Source organism: Hetaerina americana, unplaced genomic scaffold, assembly GCF_022747635.1.
Source record: "Hetaerina americana unplaced genomic scaffold, ioHetAmer1.1.p SCAF_6, whole genome shotgun sequence".
In the NCBI taxonomy this organism is placed as follows: domain Eukaryota; kingdom Metazoa; phylum Arthropoda; class Insecta; order Odonata; family Calopterygidae; genus Hetaerina; species Hetaerina americana.
The window spans coordinates 22449321-22469620 of NW_027287205.1; the positions used below are offsets into that span (position 1 = coordinate 22449321).

General features: G+C 35.6%; 1 protein-coding gene across 1 annotated transcript in view; it reads left to right on the forward strand.

The window, feature by feature from the left end:
- Nucleotides 1-20300, forward strand: part of Elp1 (elongator complex protein 1) — a 50305-nt gene that overhangs the window by 15069 nt on the left and 14936 nt on the right. Inside the window, exons 10-19 of the mRNA XM_071593847.1 lie at nucleotides 1712-1934; nucleotides 2300-2483; nucleotides 4044-4230; nucleotides 8192-8350; nucleotides 10037-10148; nucleotides 14223-14337; nucleotides 15986-16134; nucleotides 16244-16465; nucleotides 17204-17367; nucleotides 17691-17884. Of these exons, the coding sequence (XP_071449948.1) occupies nucleotides 1712-1934; nucleotides 2300-2483; nucleotides 4044-4230; nucleotides 8192-8350; nucleotides 10037-10148; nucleotides 14223-14337; nucleotides 15986-16134; nucleotides 16244-16465; nucleotides 17204-17367; nucleotides 17691-17884 (1709 nt within the window). The remainder of the gene's footprint in view (nucleotides 1-1711; nucleotides 1935-2299; nucleotides 2484-4043; nucleotides 4231-8191; nucleotides 8351-10036; nucleotides 10149-14222; nucleotides 14338-15985; nucleotides 16135-16243; nucleotides 16466-17203; nucleotides 17368-17690; nucleotides 17885-20300) is intronic.

Here is a 20300-nt window from a genome sequence, read left to right on the forward strand (position 1 = left end):
AACTTTCTGTTCCCAAGCCCCATAACTTTTTGATCTCTCCATTCTGGAATTTAGACCCTTAAACATCTGATAAGTCATTTAAGAAATTACTTGGAGCACTTGGGAATGACCAGTCACTGACCAGGGTTCATTGAGTGGACTTAGGTATTAAAAATATAAAATAGCAATGGGTTTCAAACAATTTCTTTACTAAGATATGTTTCTCCAAGAATTTAGAGTGCAGTTGAGACCAGATATAATTCAATGTTTATCGATTGATCCCGTGGTTGATGTGTTATCTAAATAGAAGCCTGTATAACTGCCTTTTTTAATTACCTAGTTACTTAAGTGACTTACCTAGGGTGCATTCTGATTCTCAATTTAACTCAGCTGGAAGATTTAAAAGAAAATTATTCTCTTATAATCTTCAAATTATCTGGGAAGAATTCTGAAAAGGCTCATTTTTTAAAGTTTGGAATATATTTTACAAATTAGGAAGTTTCAAAGGGAATTATTTTTTTAAGCTGTCAGACCATTTCTCGTTTGTTATAAGACATCATAGATGCAGACTCAGACAAAAAACTTAAGTATAGTAGAGCTATAAACCAAAAGGCTAAAATGATATTACTGGTATGCACAAAAATGAGGATGATTCTCTATGAATGTCTATTTAATCAGATTCCAAACATTTGGTGAAAAATAAGGAAAAGAAAGGCCTTTTTTAAGAAAATCCAAGGTAAAGTCAGGAAAAGTAGTCTAGGAATTAAGTGGCCATGATAAATTATTGCAGGGAGACATGAAGATTGCTTAGAAGTGTGCTGATAAGAGAATTGTAGCCTGCTTCAGCCTGCTTCAAACAGATTCTGGAAAATACATTTTCTTCTAGAGCTACAAGTACATTTACATTTTGCCAAAGAAGTTGGAATGTTCTAAAAAAAATTTGAGAATGTTGAATTTTTGAAAAATATATTTACAAAATTCAATTGTGCTTACAAGAAAATCTACTGATTTCTCAAACAACTAAGAAACTCTCATGGTCCTAGTGATAGGTTTATTTTTTTGCCAAATTAAGGGAAGTATAACTTTGAAAAGCATACTGCAATGAAAATATGAAAGTTTACTCTGCTATTTAAGGTGACTTTCATCTATGTATTATTATTTGTTATTACATTAGACTGAAACCTTCACTTTAACTTTTCTTGGTGACCAATGGTAAAATACTAAAAATTGAGGAATGGAGGAGGGGGTATTTTTTAATATCATAGCACACATTGCTGCTGTTTCAAGTAGGAGTATTCACTGTAAATGTGAAGTTTTTGATTTGGCATAGATTAAATTAATGTATTAATCTAATTTAAAGAAACTGCAGGAAATGCTGCTATTGTAAATAGAGGAGATCATTGGCATTTTACTAAATATCTAGCAGGTTCTCTGGGATGCCTTCGAATGAAGTACATAGATGAATTACTTTTACTCGCAGACAGTTGCGTTGATATTTCTACAATCAGTTTCATCTTGCATATTAGTATTTTTATTTGATTGAAATTTGTTGTCCTTTTAAAATGAGTTCCAGGTTTCAGCCTATTTCATTTGCCCAAATTAAATCCTGCTTCTGTTTATTTACTCATTTTTTTACCATTTTCAACTTTCGAAATCTGTACTTTTTATTGACCATAAATCTGTGACCATAGTAATTACTGTTCATATAGCTAAGGTTGTTACATTTTTCCAGGCTTGTTACTGCATCTCCCTTGCGTACCAAAGGATTGGTAGTCAGCACAGCAGTGAGCTTCAGAGAAGAAGTATGTAATGGAGATTCTTCAAAACAGATCCTTCCAGTTGCCGCTCTCCAGCTGGAAAATGGGCAGATTCTGAGATATGAAATCCCTAATGATATCAGTGCATTTAAGAATCTCAAAGGCGAGAAAGTGGAGTCACTTCCCATTATGATCAAGGTGGGTAGGATAATATAATTGTTTTTCAGCCTTACTTGGTGGTTATCTGCATTGGTGGAAAGAATCAAACTTGTAAAATTCTGCAAATATTTTAAAAATTGATTTCATGTGACTGATTTTAGCTGTTGTTCAGGCATCATCAGGCATAATACACAAATAAACCTCAAGGAATATTATATTAGGGGCCGTGTTGGTTCCAAACATCTAGATATAATTTCTTATGGGGATCAGATTGATGTACTAGCCTAATACTTAGTGCCATGAAATGCAGTATATTTTCCACTGTGGTGGTTAATTGATATTCCTTCAGGTTTGACCACTGCTGGTAATTCATCAGTTAATTTGCTAATTCTGTTGTTTCTCAGATGGAGGTATGCAGGATATCAGGGGTGGAGTTTATTTTTGGCTTAACGAGCAAACATCGATTTTACATAAATAATAATGAAGTTTTGAGTGATTGCAGTTCTTTCTTTGTTCATTCAGAGTATTTACTACTAACAACAAATCATCATACATTGATCAGTGTCTTATTGGAGAAATCAAGTATTGGTGAGTAAAATGTTTATTGTTTCAAATTATTGTTTCTTTAGCTCTTGGTTTACCAACTGTTAATAAATTTTTGTGTCCTTTCGAGCTGCAAATGCATGACCTGGTGGCTGTCCTAAGAATATTTTGCATTTAACGATCTCTTAACCCCTCTTTTGAGGCATAAAACCTCATTGCCTTTTTTCAGAGTGTCCAGTAATACCTTTGGTACCCCATTGGTCAAGACTTATCTATATATTTCCTGAAAAAATCATTTTTGTGTACATTTTACTCTCCATGTATCTCCGCTTCCCTCTATGCAGTACAACTCTATACAGTAAACTCTATACAATATTGCATCATTCCATTTGTGGTGTAGCTAAATTTAACCAACATTAGTTAAAGTTTATACCATCAGGTAATAAGTTACTGTTTCGACACTTAAATATTTCACTAGATAATCCCTTTACCTTTGCAGGTTTTCCTTTCTTCAAAGTTTGCCATGTTGTTGAAAACTAATTATCCCTTAATTAAATCCATTGCTAATCATGTTTTCCATCTAATGGGGTCAGTGTACCTTCATAATGAATACGACAGTCAACACTATCATTCATGCCTCCTATTACTTTTTATCATGGTTACACTCCTTTATAACTTCTTTAATTTTTTCCCATCAGAACCCATTCTTCACACTTTGTCCTGCTATCCACTGGTGGGTAATAATTTACTATTCTTCAAATACCAGGTTTTGTGCCAACCGAGAGAAATCAAATAAATAGCAATGTTTCCTCTCATTAATTTTGGCCCTCTAATTCAGAAATAAGCATGTACAATGTCTGCCATAGGCTCTAATGATAACTTCCGATTGTGTCATCAAATCATTTCCTTAAAGTTCAAGAAATTACTCCCTTTGCACTTAGTTTTATATCATACATTACATCCATTCATCTCAATCTTTTCATTCAATAATTGTTTTCTCTTTCCATGGATATATGTTGAATTCCAAGTGTCAAATTCCTAGGCAACAATAGCCTCTTGTCTGTTTTGTAATGGGCCATGCGATATGGCCATCATTGTATGGCTTTGGTCATTTGAGGCTGTAGTTTTAATGTTTGCTTAATATATGCTAGGGTACGCAACTCACTTTTCTTTGTGGAATCCATGCCATGCTGCCACTTTACTGCTTAGAGTAATGTCTCTCTACTTGTCCATATTGGCACATTTTTGCCAGCCTGTCAAAGGGAAATCAAAATCTACCAATTAACTTCACTCACTTTTACTTCTCTCAACAAGTTAATAATTCTCGTGAAGGGTCTCCCTTGATGGCTGACATAATTTGCCAACATCCTACCTATGCAGGGAACTTCCATGCCAGGATTCCACTTCAGATAATTATTTTTGCCTTTGATCACTGACCATAAGTTTTTGACCAAGGTGGACATTCTTCATTATTTAATTTACTCTTGTAAATAATTTAAAATATTTGTTTCCAGAAATGTTTATTGCAAGGAAACTAGAGGGTTGTGAAGCTGAAGATGTGAGAAGAGTGGACTCTTGTAAATAATTTAAAATATTTGTTTCCAGAAATGTTTATTGCAAGGAAACTAGAGGGTTGTGAAGCTGAAGATGTGAGAAGAGTGGAACGAGGTTCACGAATAGTAATAGCACGGCCCAAGCATTCTAAAGTTGTTCTACAAATGCCTAGAGGGAATCTTGAATGCATTGAACCTAGAGCATTGTCACTTCACATCATTGCCAACTTTGTTGAAAGGTAGTGAATTGCTTATGGTTTCTTCCTTATATGTATGTGTAATGTTGATGTTCTTACCCTGAGGACAAGTTGCCTGAGGACGTGTTTGGATGTGGGTGTAATTTGGTATAATGGTGTAATCAATGAATGCACTTTGATATGCAAGTAAATGTTGATATCCATTACTTGTGTTGCCACATGCATGGCTTATGTAAGTTATTGAAGGATACATTGCTCTGGAGGTTGTTACTCTGTGATATTTCCACTGTGATTCCTGTGCCAAAACTATGTAATCTTCCTATAAGCATTACATGAGGAAATAGGAATTTCTGTGGAATTTTCTTAATAAGACATGAAGAACTAGACACATAATTTGTTATTCAGTGTAGACATATGTATGCATGCTTAAGTGAAATGCTGCATAATAATTTTGTTATGTTGTACCAGGTGTTTCTCTGGTGTACGTATAACTTACATTGGAAGCCTGATATAATGGGTGCAGGGAATAACAAGATTATCAGTATTTTGAGTACTCTCCAAGGTAAAGCTTATTATTTTTTGATATAAACTCAAAATAAATTGGTAATAGTGGGGCCAATGCATGACGTCTACAGTCATTGTTTGATATCATTCAACATTTGCATAAGTAAAGGTGCATCTTGAGATTAAGGTGTACGAGGGTTGCTATTTATATTTTGGGCCTCGACAACACTAAGTGCTTCAGGCACCATCTGGCATTTCCATCTGAAAGTTTGACCCTTTTAAAGCTCTCTATTTTAGATCATTTTCTGGTTTGGTCATAACATGTGTTGTTTACAGTGACTCCAAAATTTTTTTTCAGCCAAAAAATGGAGTTAACTTGTGAACACTTTCATGCGATGATTTTTTATGACTTTCGATGTGGATTATCAAGACAGAAGTGTATCGATTACTTACTTCCACTTTTAGCGATGAAGCATCATTCTTTGCCACTGTGAAACACTGGTATAACAAATTCCATCATGGCTGCCATTCGCTCAGCGACGAAAGTCGTGAAGGTCGTCCAAAATCAGTTGTTCTGCCAGAAAACATTGATTCTGTGCAAGAACTAGTAAAGGAAGATCGTCAGGTGACTTATCGTAAATTGAGGCATCCTTGGGGATTAGTATGACAAGCATCAATAAGATATTGCATTAACATTGAGTTGTTAAAAAAATTTGTCCTCATTGAATCCCACATAATTTGACAAATGTTCCAAAAGAGGCTCGTGTCCATTGGTGCAAAGAAATGCTCAAGAAATACAATCGCGGTGCATCAAAAGCTGCGTATAAAATCTACACAGGTGACGAATCTTGGATCTATCTGCCCGAATAATGAGCCTGAAACAAAACAGCAATCCACTGTATGTGTCTTCCAAGACGAGCCAAATCCGACAAAAGTGATATGTGGACCAGGCGCATCAAAGCAAATGATCGCCTGTTTCTTCGTAATAACTGGACATGTGGGCATTTGTTTGCCAGAAGTGTCTGGTGAAATACGGAAAAAGAAGCGGCAATGAAGGATCATTCTTCATCATGACATTTCAAGCTCTCACAGATCGGCTGAAAAAACTACCTATTTGACTGGCCAAAATGTCGAATTGATGGGTCATCCACTGTACAGCCCTGATTCAGCTCGAAATGACTTATTTTTATTCCCGATTATCGAGAAAAAATTGTGTGGCCAATGTTTTTCGGAGCCAGAAGAAGCCGTTGATGCTTTCAAAAACTATGTTATGGAGGTACCTCAATAGGAGTGGAAAAAGTGTTACGAAAATTGGTTTGAGCACTTGCAAAAGTGTATTGATTGTCATGAAGAATACTTCAAAAAACAGTATAGCCATTTTCAACTATAAATTACTGACTTTTCATTATTAGGTTTAAAATATAAATAGCAACACTCGTACATATTTTCAACTGTCTCAGGCTGTCTGTTTGTAATTTTGGGGTAAATGTTCTTTTTTGGCTCATTTGTTTCTTGCATGTGATCATTAAAGTTGGTTCTCAGTACCATAATTGTTCTTAAATGGATTTGAATAAAAATCCTCTGCATCACAAAATATGCCCTCTTCCATTGATTTTGTTAGCAGAAATCAGTAGCTGCTAAGGGTGTTAATACCAACTATAACAGTCAAATAAGTGGGACTCTAATTAAGGCAGAAGACAGTTTATCAGTGATGAACTAAATGTTTTGATCTCCCTCACTGTCTCAGTGACTCCCATCAGAAGTGTGGTTTGATGCTTATGTTTTACCCAGATACAAAGAGGGAATTTAAAAAAGTAACGTAAATATTGTTAAAAAACAGAAATGAAACAATTTTTGTACCCTTCTACCTGTTGAAACTCGAACTGAATAATGTGGTACCAAAAGGTGGTGGCCATCAAGGATTATGGTGAGATTAAAAAAAATTAAATTCATCCATATTTGGATTTGTGTTTACATTTTTACTCAAAGGAAATTTACAGCAAGACGCAAAACAATTAATCTCCAAGTTTGCACTTGTAATCTTTGTTCAGCGCTGGTCAGCAGAAGACATTCAAGGGTGAAGGTAGAGAAAGAAACTTTGCACTTCTGCAAAAAGATTTATTATTTCACAAGACCGTGGTTTTGATGCTGTGCATCATCATCACATGAAAAATGTTATAAATACAACTAATAAAGCCTGGCTCCAAGAGGGTAGGAAGTTAGGGGGGATAAGGGAGAAGGGGTAAGTTGAGTACTGGTACAGCAACCTATTAGTGGGCTTGGGGAGGGAGGGGTGTTTGTCCACAGTGGTTTGACCCCCATTCAGGGACATTCGATGGTCATCACTGCCTTGGTGGGGAAAAATTTTGGAGTCTTTTATGAAATTTAAGAGAGGAACGGTAGAGATATATTGTTTTGTTGACCACTTTAAATCTGTCCAACCGAAGGGATTGCCAAATTTCCAACTCCTCCAAAGCTTTAAACTTGTATCATTTATTTTCTGTGTGAAGAATGTCCGGGTTGAAGTTACTGGTATGTCTTCTTTTGTAAAGCATGATCTATGTTCTTTAGTCTTAATATCAAATGTCCTCCCTGTCTGTCCAATGTAGATGGCATTTTAGTGTATGCCATTGAGTTTATAAACTCACATGCGTGGAGTGCCACCCAGGTTGCCACTAAATGGTAGTACTGGTGAAAATATCTGGCAAAGGCAGGAATATACGTGATTGAAATGCAAAAGGTGTTTTAATTTGCTTGTATGGGCTTGTTAGTTCTTTAATTTATTTGCTGAAAGTTTTCCACGTCACTTATTAACTCAAGTCATTTTGTTAAAGTTGCTGTAGCATATGTAGATAGTATATAATTTTGCAATAGAAATATTACTACAAATACGACATGACAACATCCTGGGCCACTTAAGAAACTTTGAAATGAGTATTAATGAGTTAAGAATGTAAGTCAAAAAAGAAAACAATTAAATTTTGGAAGCTTTTGAATTAATGGATAACATTATCAGCGCAGTAAAATATATAATGATTAACCCCTAGCCAATGACATACTGTGTTTATAATATCAAACTAGTGTAGTCACCAAAATTGACAGCCAAAAATTTGTATGCATATCAGGTATTACTATAGCATTGGCTATGAATATCATGTAGAGTCACAACAATATACAGTAAATTGTTATTATTAGGTTCTTGGTTGAAAGCTTAATACACAAGACAAATTACCCACACCGACAAATACAATATCCTGAATAGTAAAAGGAATTCGGCAATGTGTGATTATGAAATGACAATTGGTCACCATATATACATGCATAAGCACTCATAATAGTGAACAATTAATATACAGAGCGATTTTGTAGAAATGTGTGCTCTGGTTTTCTCAAGCTTCCATGTTATTATAAATTGTGAATTTGTTAAGTAAATTGTTATATTGATATAAACCATTGAAGTTATGAAATTTTAATAAGATTTTACTATTTTGTATTTCAGAAAAGAATATGGAAAAGCATTCGATTTGGCGCGCGTTCAGAGGATAAATCTCAATGTTTTATGTGACATATATCCTAATGAGTTTATCTTGGATTTGAAAGATTTTGTTTCCCAAGTGAAGAATCCAACTTGGCTTTCTCTCTTCTTATGTGAGCTCCAGTAAGTTATGGTAAAACATTGTGACTCATAGCATGTGATTACACTTCTATTTGAAGTTTAGTCATTAAATGTTAGCCAGGTAGTCTCTGAAATGTGATGACTTTACGGGAGTTGCCATATTTAGCTAACTATCTTTTTAGCTGTAAAACTATAAGGGGTTTGAAATAGCTGTATTGTATGGCTATTAAATAATGAACATTTTACAGCATCATTTAATAATTTTAATTCATTAGTTAACATCAAATGAGAGCAAACACAAACATTTTTAACTGTGGGGGCCAGGGCTTGAAGTCTATTGTAAGATAGGATGGTATGAAAAATTTATTGTGTGTATAGCTTTCTGATAATTTGAAACTTCTCATAAATAATGCAGAGAATTATAATAAGGTAATAAGTTTCTCTGGGGGTGATAAAGCTTTTGCTTACTACAATATTGCAATATTCGATAGCTTGGTACCTAACCTGTTCATACTTACATTTGCCAGAATCAAGAACTGAACTCAAGAGTCATAGGTAAGAAAGAAATGGGCTCTGAAACAAAAAAGAGAGGAACCAACTCATTACTATTATTAATGTAACAATTGTTTATATGTAAATATTTAATTTGTTGTACATGCATTTCCTGCTTGACGTTAGTGGTTAGTGTCAAATTTTCAATCATGTCATGTCAAAAAGAATTTTTATCAACTTTGCTTAGTGAAATTTTATGGTTTAAAACAGTTGAGGTTTGGCTTACATGCAAAGAATTTGCATACTAAAATTGGCATGAGGGCTTTTGCTATGGTGAAATTAGTGACAAATGATGAAAGGAGTAATCCAATATAGTTGTAAACGTGACTGATTTTTTCACATTGAATGAAGCAATGTTTAATGCTTAATTCATGATAGTTCAAATTCAAAATATTTAAGAATTTACTTGTGAAGATTTTTAAAAAATTTAATTTAATCAAAAAAGTCATTTCTTCGAAAGAGATCAACTAGGAAAATTTTTCTCTTTGCAACCATTGAGGAATGCGGAAGCAATCATTTGTGGAATGAAAACCTGATAGAAATATATATCTTGATATTTAGTAATTCACAAATTTCTGCTATATTAATTGCTAACAGTGGATAGAACTGTTAATTATACCAGTGGTATTATCAGGTAAAGACAAGTAGACATTTATAGTTTGGCTTTATACAGCATAAACTTCAATATGTGATACATTATTATTGTAAGTATGAGTATTATACCGGTTAAGGTAGGTTACGGATGAATACAGACTATACAATGGTGGAGTGATACATTTACCATCCTTTCCTAAAAGAAAACACAACCTGACATCCAACACTACAATAAGCCCCCTTTCAATTCTGCATACTTCCCTCCTCTATTCATTTCATTCAACATGCCTGTTCTATTCCTCCCCTTACTCACTTTCCTATCCTTCTCCTTTCTATTAGTCTTCAACATCACATTCCCAATAAAAATGCTCTACATCCATCTTTCCTGCTTTGCTTGAATGTCTTCTAACAGTCCCCTGACCTACCCAACCATGCCTAGCACTTCTTTGATTGTTTCCCTTTCTGTGCATTTCACCTTTTCCATCCTTCTCTGCACCCTCATTTCAATAGCCTCCAATGTGTGCTTATCATCCTGCTTCAATATAGGTGGTACATGTTTAATTAATTCTATTATATTTACAGGCCAGAAAATGTATGTGAGACAATGTATTCTAATTTCTACCATTTGAAAATGATAAGGAAGAAAGAAAAACTTGAGAGCAAGCTAGAAGTAATTTGTGATTCTCTAAGAAAGGTTAGTATTTTATTATAAGTTATTTCACATTACAGTAAAGCATTAATTTGATAGCTTGGTTTGGTTTGAAATTTGATTTGATAAATTTCTCTGAAGTATTCTGCTCCCCTCCCATGGACTGCAACCTTCACATGGTGGAAGGTCTTGTGCTTTCCAATGACCCCTAGAGCTGTGCTGGCAGGAGCAATGATAATTGCTCCTGGTAGGGTCACCCACGCCAGATAGGTCAATGGTTAAGAACCAGACGAAAGGTAGTCCACGCAGCGTCTGTTCCTTAGTGAGGTGGCTGCCAAGGTGTCTGACACCAATTGAGTGATGGTGTCACCTTAAAAACACTATTGAGGAAGGTGATGGGAAACCAACTTAATTCTCATTCCTAAGAATATAATGATGGATAGTATGGAGAATATGAATTCTGGCAACTACGGGACTCGGCCCTATCGGCCATTTGTCGTGCCTGGCAGCGGAAGAGGCAAGGCTTTCGCCATCTCACAAAACCCATGCAAAGGAAAACCAACTGCAGCTGGACAGAGGACACAGAAGAGGAAGACCAAATTAGTTAGAATAGGAACTTGGAATGTTAGAACAATGTTGAGGACAGGACGAGAAATGTAAAGAGGAAATGTTGATATTTTAGATTTATGTGAGGTGTGATGGAAGGATAGTGGGGATTACTGGAGTGATAGTTATAGAATAATATATAGTGGCAGGGACGAGTGCCAACGAGGGGTTGCCATAATATTGAATAAAGAGGTAGGAAGAAGCCTAGTAAACATAGAACAAGCAACGAATAGAATATTAATGGTAGAGATGAAAGCAGAACCGATGAACTTGGTCATTTTTCAGGTATACATGCCACTGAGCAATCATAAGGAAGAAGAGCTCGATAGGATATACGATCAGTTAAAGGACATAATCGCCTGTGTTCCCGCAGGGAAACATTTGATAGTGATGGGGGATTGGAATGTGACGGTAGGCAAAGGAAGAGATGGTGATGAGGTAGGGGACTATGGTTTAGGCACGAGGAATGACCGCGGTGAGAAAGCAATTGAGTTTGGGAGGAGACAGGGGTTAGTGATCCCCAACACTTGGTTTAGGTACCACAAAAGCCGCAGGTATACATGGAAAATGCTAGGTGACCCAGCAAGGTATCAGTTAGATTATATTCTAGTTAGCCCCAGGTTTAGGAACAGGGTAATTGATTCACACAGCTTGCCGGGAGCGGATGCGGACTCTGACCACAATTTGGTTGAAATGAAGTGTAACGTCGGATTCAATAAGATAAGGCAGGGGCAGCTGATTGGGAAATGGACTGTAGAAGTATTAACTGGAATGAAATGGAAGGAGTATCAGCAGGCCGTAGAGAAAATCATGAGTGAAGGAATGGTACTGAGTACTATTGAGGAAAAATTAAAAAAAAGAGATATCAAAAGCCAAAAAAGAAACAATAGGAATTATTAACAGGAAAAGGACAGAAAATCATGGATCACAGATGAGATGAATAGATAGATAGATGAGAGAAGCTAGTGGAAGTATGTAAATGCAGAGTTAGGTAGATGGAAGTACTTAGAGTTAAATTATAAATTTAGATGGGTAACAAATAGCGCAAAAGAAGCACGGTAGAAGATGCAGTGCAAGGATATGGAGAGCTTACAGAAGGTTGAAATGGGTGCGCTGTGCAAAAAGTTTAAAACACACTTGGGAAGTTAGAAGGGAAGATCTGTGTTAACAGTTAGAGATAAATTCCAAAGAAACTGCGGGAGATGCCGCAACAGTAACTTTTAACTGAGTCATCCGCTAATGTGCATTTCAATGCAACAATTGATTAAATTGTTGCATTAGTTAGAGATAAGTTAGATAAAATAATAGTTAACACAAAAAAGATCCAAGAGAGATAGAAGAAATATATGGAAGAACTGTATGGTAAAGAACTTAGGCCAGCAAGCTTAGACATAGAAAAGGGAATGTGACGTCAATGAAGATAGCTTAGGTCCAGGCATACTCTGCAATGAGATAGAAAGGCTATTAAGGGAGATAAAATCAAATAAGGCCGTGGGGATAGACAACATTCCTGTTGAACTACTAAAAGGTTTAGGAAAATGTAGGAGGAGTCTATATGTGCTTATTCATTATATCTATGAGGAAGGAATCTGGCCAAAAGATTTTGTGAGATCAGTGTTAGTTCCTATTCCGAAAAAGATAAAGGCCACATCATGTGAGGACTACAGAACAATAACTTTTATTTCCCATACAGCCAAAGTGGTCCTCAGGATCATCAACAAAAGGATGGAGAGCAAGGCAAATAATTACTTAGGGGATGATCAGTTTTGGTTTAGAAAGGGGAGAGGCATACATGATGCCATTGAAGTAATATGATTACTAATTGAGAGGAATATAGAATATAATCAGTCAGTCAGCGAAGAGGTTTCAAGCATTGCTGAGTGAATTAGATTCTGTGCGATAGATATGGGATGAAAACCAATATAAATAAAACAAAGGGTATGCAATTTTCCAGCAGCACAAACACAGCAAGGAGTCTTGTTTATGGCAAAAAACTCGCGAGTTCTGAGAGCTGAATGAGCCAGTGCATTGTTGTGGTGAAAAAAAACCACTTTCTGCTCCTCCTAAATTTGGGCTATTTTTGCCTCATTCTCTCTCTTTGGCATTTCATAACAGCCAGGTAGTAGTCTGTGTTGACCGTCTGGCCTATAGGTAGGTATTTGTAATATGCAACCCCCTTTGCATTGAAAAAACAGTTAACATCACCCATGACTCAACACCTGTTATGATCCTGGATGAGAAGGTTGCATCCTCTTTAGCTCGATCAAACAGTTGCTGAGAGACTTGAACTTGATGTTGTTTCTGCCCTGCTGTCATCAGGCGAGACATGAATTTGGTGGCGACTCGATGCATCCTTAATTTTTCAATCAGGATTTTATAGCACAAACCGATCGAGTTACTGCACTCTTCTGCAAGTTCTCTGACAGTCAAACGTCGATTTGCACAAACAAGATCGTTTACTTTCTCAATGTGGAATTGTCATCAGCCAATGGTGATTGTCTCCCAGAAGGCTCATTGTCTTCCACTCATTGCCACCCCTTTTTGAACTGGTTAAACCACTCATAACCTGTGGTACATTTCATAACATCCTTATCATAAGCCTTGGTAATCAACTCAAAACTTTCCATATTGGATTTGCTATTTCACGCTGAATATCATAGAACAACGCTGATCCTTCAAAGAGCTCATTTTCACAGATCCAAATTTTCACCACAATTTAAGAACACTCCTTCACCTAAACGGCCATATTTAATCAATGAAACAGTATATCAACAAAGTGGTTAGAGGCAGTAATTCAGGAAGTTTCTGCTGACACAATGACTCGAATCAGATTAAAAAATAATCAACTTGAGGTGTGCTATTCAAAAAGTTCGCGGACTCTTTGTGCTTGACCAGACATTGAGGGATCCCGGTTCGAATCCCGGAAAAGGCGAATGATTTTTACCCTCTGAAATTTTTGCATTGAAACCTTTTAGGGTTGACCCACCAATTGCTATGTTGTAGGAATAACAATGTGCAGTCCATAAAATGCTTGAATATGTAGGTATGTGGTCTTTTTTTGTTGCAGTCAAAGTATATAAAAATTGAGGCTTGATGGTTGTCCAAATAGTTTTATCCTTTCTCAAAAGTACCTTTCACCATACTATTATTTATTGAAACACTTATGCCATCTTTTGCATAAATTGCTAGTTGAATGGGCAAGTAATAGCAAGGAATATTCATTAAGTGAGTATTGATATAAGAGGGAAAAACCACTTTGCATGCTAATAATAATGCACTGTTGAGGTACAGAAAGCTCTTGCAGGTGTGGTAAGCAAACCATCAGCTTCTGTTACTTCGTCATTCTTGGTTACTGTTGGAAACCAAAAGAAATCATCAGTGATTTTGAGAAATTTCAGTTGCATATAGTCATTGTTAAATTTTGAATCTAAGTGAATATCAAAGTTATTTACTTATTAGTAAGAGGTTTTCCCTTTCTCTATTTACATAGACTTAATGCTTTCTTTTTGACAGGCGATGGAAGCTATCAATGAGAAGGAATATTTACTGCCAATTTTAACCAGTTATGTGATGAAGAAAACCAAGGAGGGTCTTGTCTCTGCCTTGAAAAGGGTCCAGTCAATAAAAGGTGATCATCCATTCCCATTACTTATTCCGGACTCTTCACAGTTTATGATGCATCTCATAGTAATCATAAATTCTGTAAATGGGATATACATGTACTTTCAATCATCATTTTTTATTCAAAGTGAATGGAAAACTGCAGATTTTTTCAATTTTGGTTTTGTTTTGGTTTTTCAACTTTGGTATGAATATGGCTCTGCTGTTAAGCTGTTGTGGTTTATGCTCATACAATGAGGTTTCACTGTATGTGCTTCTACATGGAGTCAGCGATGACCATTTGAAATAAGAAGGGTAGATGTGGGGTTGAAAGGCAGTAGGGAGAACAAAAGAGAATACCACTTATTGAGAGTAAAGTTGTTATTGTGAATGAATTTGTTTAAAGTAAACCTATGGACTGCAGATTCTGGATGAAATGGACTTTTTATGTGATGTTAGTGTAGCACCATAGCTTACGAATGGACAATGGTTAATGATATACTTGATGAAGGTTGCAATCCTGGGGAAAATGAAATGGCAGATTAATATTATTGCTTTGATCTTTTCTTTATTGAAACATTGATGCATTTGAAGGAGGGAAAATGAGAGGGAGTAGCAAGGAGGGAAAGAAAAGAGGTTCAGGAAGGGAGTAAGCTTAGGACTACAGTGTGAAACAGTATGCTTGATGTTAGGGTCATGTCCTTATGTAGGCACAAGGAGAGTAGGGGGGGGGGAACTTGTGGGAGTTAATTGCATTGGGAGTGGTGCCCAGGCTGGTACTTGTAGTAACTTTGGCACAAGGGGCCTCCTGTCATTTCAAATGGTCATCGCTGACTCAATGTAAAAGTCGCAATATACAGTGGAAACTTATTACTACAATCTTTCTCGAAAAGCAAAACACCTCCTGGAACAGAGGTAAAACAGTTGTATACCAAATGCTGATCAATGCAGTTGGAATTCCAGAGTTGGAAGCTGATATAGGACCCCAATGTTAGGCTGGGTCTCTGCTGCTGGTGCTTTTTTTACCCTCTGCTGATGTACAGGATAGGGCTGTGCCTGGAAACTCTTTGATCGGTGGGGTTTAGTTCCCTGGGAGGGGCCTTTTGGAATGACACTAACTCTGCCTAAACTTGTAGGCTGGGGTAGTGAACCCATGAATTTTTCATTCTAATTTTTGAGTTAAACTTATGGCTAAAGGAAGCAGTTTATCTATCTCGTAGGTGGAAACCAAATCATCTGTAATATGAGGTAAAAAGTTACCTTTCTCTTTCGTAGAACGATTGGTACAGTAGAGTGAGGTGATATTATATTTGGTCATAATGTTTGCTTGATAATTATTTTGTAATGTTTCTGTTTTTAATTTAAAAAAAATTGAAATGATGAGAAACATGTGCCCTCATTTTAGTTTTCATTTATTTTTAATGTGACTCCTTATTCAGATGTATAATTTCATTTAGGTTTTGAAACCACTGCAAAAACTATTGATAGTACATGGTTAACATTTCATTGTGAATATTTGCTTAAGTATTTTAATTAATCATTTCTCAGGTAATATGCAACAAAAGTTATTGAAGTTCCTACTTCTTAGTTCACAAATTTTTGCATCATAAATTTTGGTTTAATATATGTGTGTATATGCTCAAAACATTTACAAAAGTATAAATTCTTTCCTGTAGTTCCGTCCAATGAAAATAAGGGTGAAATGTCAAGAGATGAAGCTCTTAAGTACTTGATCTACTTGGTTGATGTGGATGCATTGTATGATGCTGCACTTGGTATTTATGACTTCGATTTAGTCTTAATGATAGCAGCCAAGTCCTCTAAGGTAAATATGTATCTTTCACTCACAAATTTATTTTCTGTGCCAAATGATCCTGCTACTATTTTATTAACTTTTATGTTTCATTGTAAGATGAATGTGTGCTTGGTTATAGGACCCCAAGGAGTATATTCCTTTCATTAATGGTTTAAGGAAACTTGAAATCAATTACCAGCACTATAAAATTGATATGCATCTAAAGTTATATTCATCGGCACTAAAAAGTATTGCCAAATGTGCTGATGAACATAGTGATGAGTTAATGAGTTTAATAAGCTCTCAAAATTTGTACACGGAAGCGCTAAAACTTTTTCCAAAGGATGGAAAACTACATCAGGTTAGTGTCATTGAAGAGTATAATGCTCCTTGTGCCATTTCTACGAATATATTTTTATTTTTAACATCTGCTGAACAAACTGCTATATTTGGCAGCATATAAGATGCACGTTTTTTTCCCCAAAATAAAAAAAATCACCATTGTTTTATTTGTGAAGGTGTATACTCTGTGGATTAACTTTTAATACTGAATGTTATTTTTACCCCCGTTGGTCAGTACCACCAGTTTTGACTTTATATTTACTTATATATTTTATGTATTATTCAATTGAAGAATATTGTTATTTGGATTGTTATTATAGTCCATAATTATTATGTTACATGAAAATCATGTTTCTTGCTTCTGCGATGCTGAAAGAGGTGGAGTGAGATATCAAACAAACTTAATCATATTTTATAACTATTGTTTGTGAGTGCTCTTCTGGTGTGTGGGTGCTCTTCTTACTGAAATTCTCCTGAAACTGTCCAGAGACATCTATTTGGCTTTTGTGAAGCATAAGTACTAATAGGAAGTCTAACTTAAAATGGTGGGGTGTCATGGATCTGGTAAAACTTTTTTTCATTTTTGTGCCATACTGAAATGAGCGTGCATCTTATTTACTGTCAAATGTGGTAGGTTTTTTCTTGATGGATGGTGGAAATGCTTTTAAATCTTTACCGGGAAAATATCTTTTTTTGTTGATGAATTCTTAATGTAATTTCATACATATATCATAAATAGTGCAAAATTATATTTCAGCAAATCTGTGATGCATATGCAGATCATTTACTAAGGAAGAAACTGTACGAGGAAGCAGGTATTATGCAGAAACTCAGCAAAAATTTTGAAAAAGCACTGCAGTCATTCAAAAGTGCTGCAAATTGGCGACAAACCCTCATATTAGCACATGAATTGAATTACAGGTAACGTGATGCACTTGGCTGTATCATATTAATCAGTTATTATTTTTTGTTACTTTATTGCATAATTTTAGAACCTTTGGTTGATTATTCCTATTCAATACCTGGTATTGAAAGTATTATAGCCAGAAATCTTATTATTAAACTTTATTATTATAAGGGGTAATAAAATAAGATTTGATGCAAATTAATCCTTTTGCTAACTTGAAAGTTCCTGTGTACTTCCCTTTTATGACTGCCGTTGATTTATTCTTAAAAATATTGTAGTAGCTCTGAACTATTATTCAGAATATGTAATTTATGTGCGACCATTGTGTTTTTTTAAGCCAATCACAGATGTCCCAGTTGTGTTGTGAGTTGGCAGCTGATTTGAAGGATAGAAGAAAATTTTCGGATGCAGCCTTTATTCTGAATGAATATCTTAAGGATCATGAGGAATGTGTTGAGGCGCTAACTTGTGGTTGTCTGTGGGAGGAGGCTATCAGAGTTTCCCTCCATTGTAACCGCTTGGATTTGATTGGTAATTTAAAAAAAATGTATTATTAATTTTTTCTGAATTCTTTTGGAAATATGGTGAAAAATTCTCACTCTTGAATGCAGATGCATTTTGTATTGTACTGTGTAGCCTGCGTACTTTTAAACTGTGGAACCAGGTTAAATAAGGAAGTGTCGATGATTGCAGGTTTGTTGTTTATGATTTAGTCTATGTGTGTGTGTCAGCTCTCAATGGCGTAGAGTTTAAAATTTTGAGAGTGTCTAATTAGCGATATATCTTGAAGAGTACAGTGGAACCTCATAATACGAACATAATTTGTTCTGCAATATTAAAATTCTTCTCCCTTAAATACTTCTTCAGTTATTAATCATCCTGACATTATCTAACAAGGTCGGCAAAAATCACCACTTCTCACAAATTATATTCTTGTTAATGGTGTTGCATTGCAATAGCTTTTATTTTATCCAAATGGGAAGTAACCTTTCAACATCATTAAGAATAAGTGTCCGTTGCTTAGATATTCTTATTACTCTCTTTGAAACATCTATCTTCTTGTGCTTGAAGAAAGCGCGATTTTTTGATGTTGACCAATACCTGATTTGACAGCTAGACCTGCCACGCTCACACCTTTTTCCTATTTTTAATGACTTGACTATTCATTTCTACTGTTATTTTTATTCTTTTGTGGCTTTCCTCTGATGGATTTTTCTTCCTAGTCATTTTTAATAGTATGTACAAAATATTGTTAAACTTTACACCAAAGAATCACTTATAAATTAGTTTGAACACAAGTTTGGAAAAATGTTTGATCACTAATTATACTAAGATGCTAGTTAGGGTGCTAAACACAAACTGAAGTATCAGGCACATAATCATTTTTGGATTCACCTCTTCTTACCACTCTTAATGCGCAAAGTCACTTGTTAAGCGAGTCATTTCTGGGACCAACACTTTTGCTCATTATCTAATTTTGCTCTGTGAGGTGCTCATTAAGCAAGTTTCCTCTGCAACTGAACCGGAAATTTCAAAAATGTGTTAAGCAATGGTCAATTTTTCAAAACAAATGTTTTATGGTATGTGGATGACATATTTGCTATTTGCGACCCAAGTAAGTGCAACATCCATAAGTTCATCGAGAAAGTGAATAACAAGCACAAATTAATTAAATTCACCCATGAAGTTGAACACGATCAGGCACTTGCAAATCTAGACATACTTGTCATAAGAAATGGCAAGAGAGTCAAATATGCCATTTTTAGGAAACAAACGCACATAAAAAACCACATACAGGCTGACTCACGACACCCTTATCAACAAAAGATAGCTGCCTTCAATTGTTGAATAAACCACATGCTCACTGTCCTTCCAACAAAACCATGATTCAAAAAAGAATTAAAACACAAAACACCCATCCGTAGTAAATGGATGCAATCCTAATGTGATAGATAAACTGATCACCAACCATAAGAAAAAACTCACAAATAAATACACCACACTCACACCATTGAACACCTCCTTCAAGAAAAAATTCTTTTCCATTCATTTTGAACCCAAACTTACTTAAGGTCTCCAAAACATCTTCAAATAAGTAGACACTAATATCAGTTTCAGAAACTAAAACACCCTATGAAACTTACTAGGTAATCCCAAAGACAAAATGCCCTCGTTACAGAAATCTATGGGGTGAAGTGCAGCACACATTACACGTCATACATTGGACAGACAACACCAATGCTAATTTGGTCAAGGAGCATTTGGCTCACTAAAAAAATAGTCGCTACTCATTTTCAAAATGCTAAAGACATTTTTGAAACTTTCCATCCTATTAATCTTAATGAATTATCGCAAATTAGATACTTAAAATTTTAAACCCTATGCCATTGAGAGCTAGCTCATACTCTTACAGGGAGACGAAATCATGAACAATGAACCAGGAACACTCATCAACACTCCCTTAAATAATATGGTTCCCGAGTATACTGAGGCTACTCAGTACAATAGAAAACACATCTCCCCCACCTCCTCTCCCCTACCCACTCCCAGTCTTGCCTCCCCCACCCCAAGAAACCAGTCCCCTGTTACCTCCCTGACCTCCTCCCACTTGAACATATTCACTCGACCACGGGCAGTACTTTGTTACTGGTGTCTTCCCTGCTGTCAAATCTTCCTCTCTAGTTGATGGTCACGTAGCTGACCGAAATATCGGTGTAGATTTTTTCTCAAATATTCATTATTGGCTATTGGATTTACACCTTACATATTCACTGCCAATAGTTCACACCTCTTTGTTTCACGATTTTAACTGAATAGTTAAATAAAAATAATTAATTGTGCTAATGACCTGTGGTGTAATGAATCAGTAAAATATACTGATGCCCTTCTGATGTAATTGTCAAGGATTCAGTTGCTTTATGGAGAATAATTAGCACAGTGGAATGAC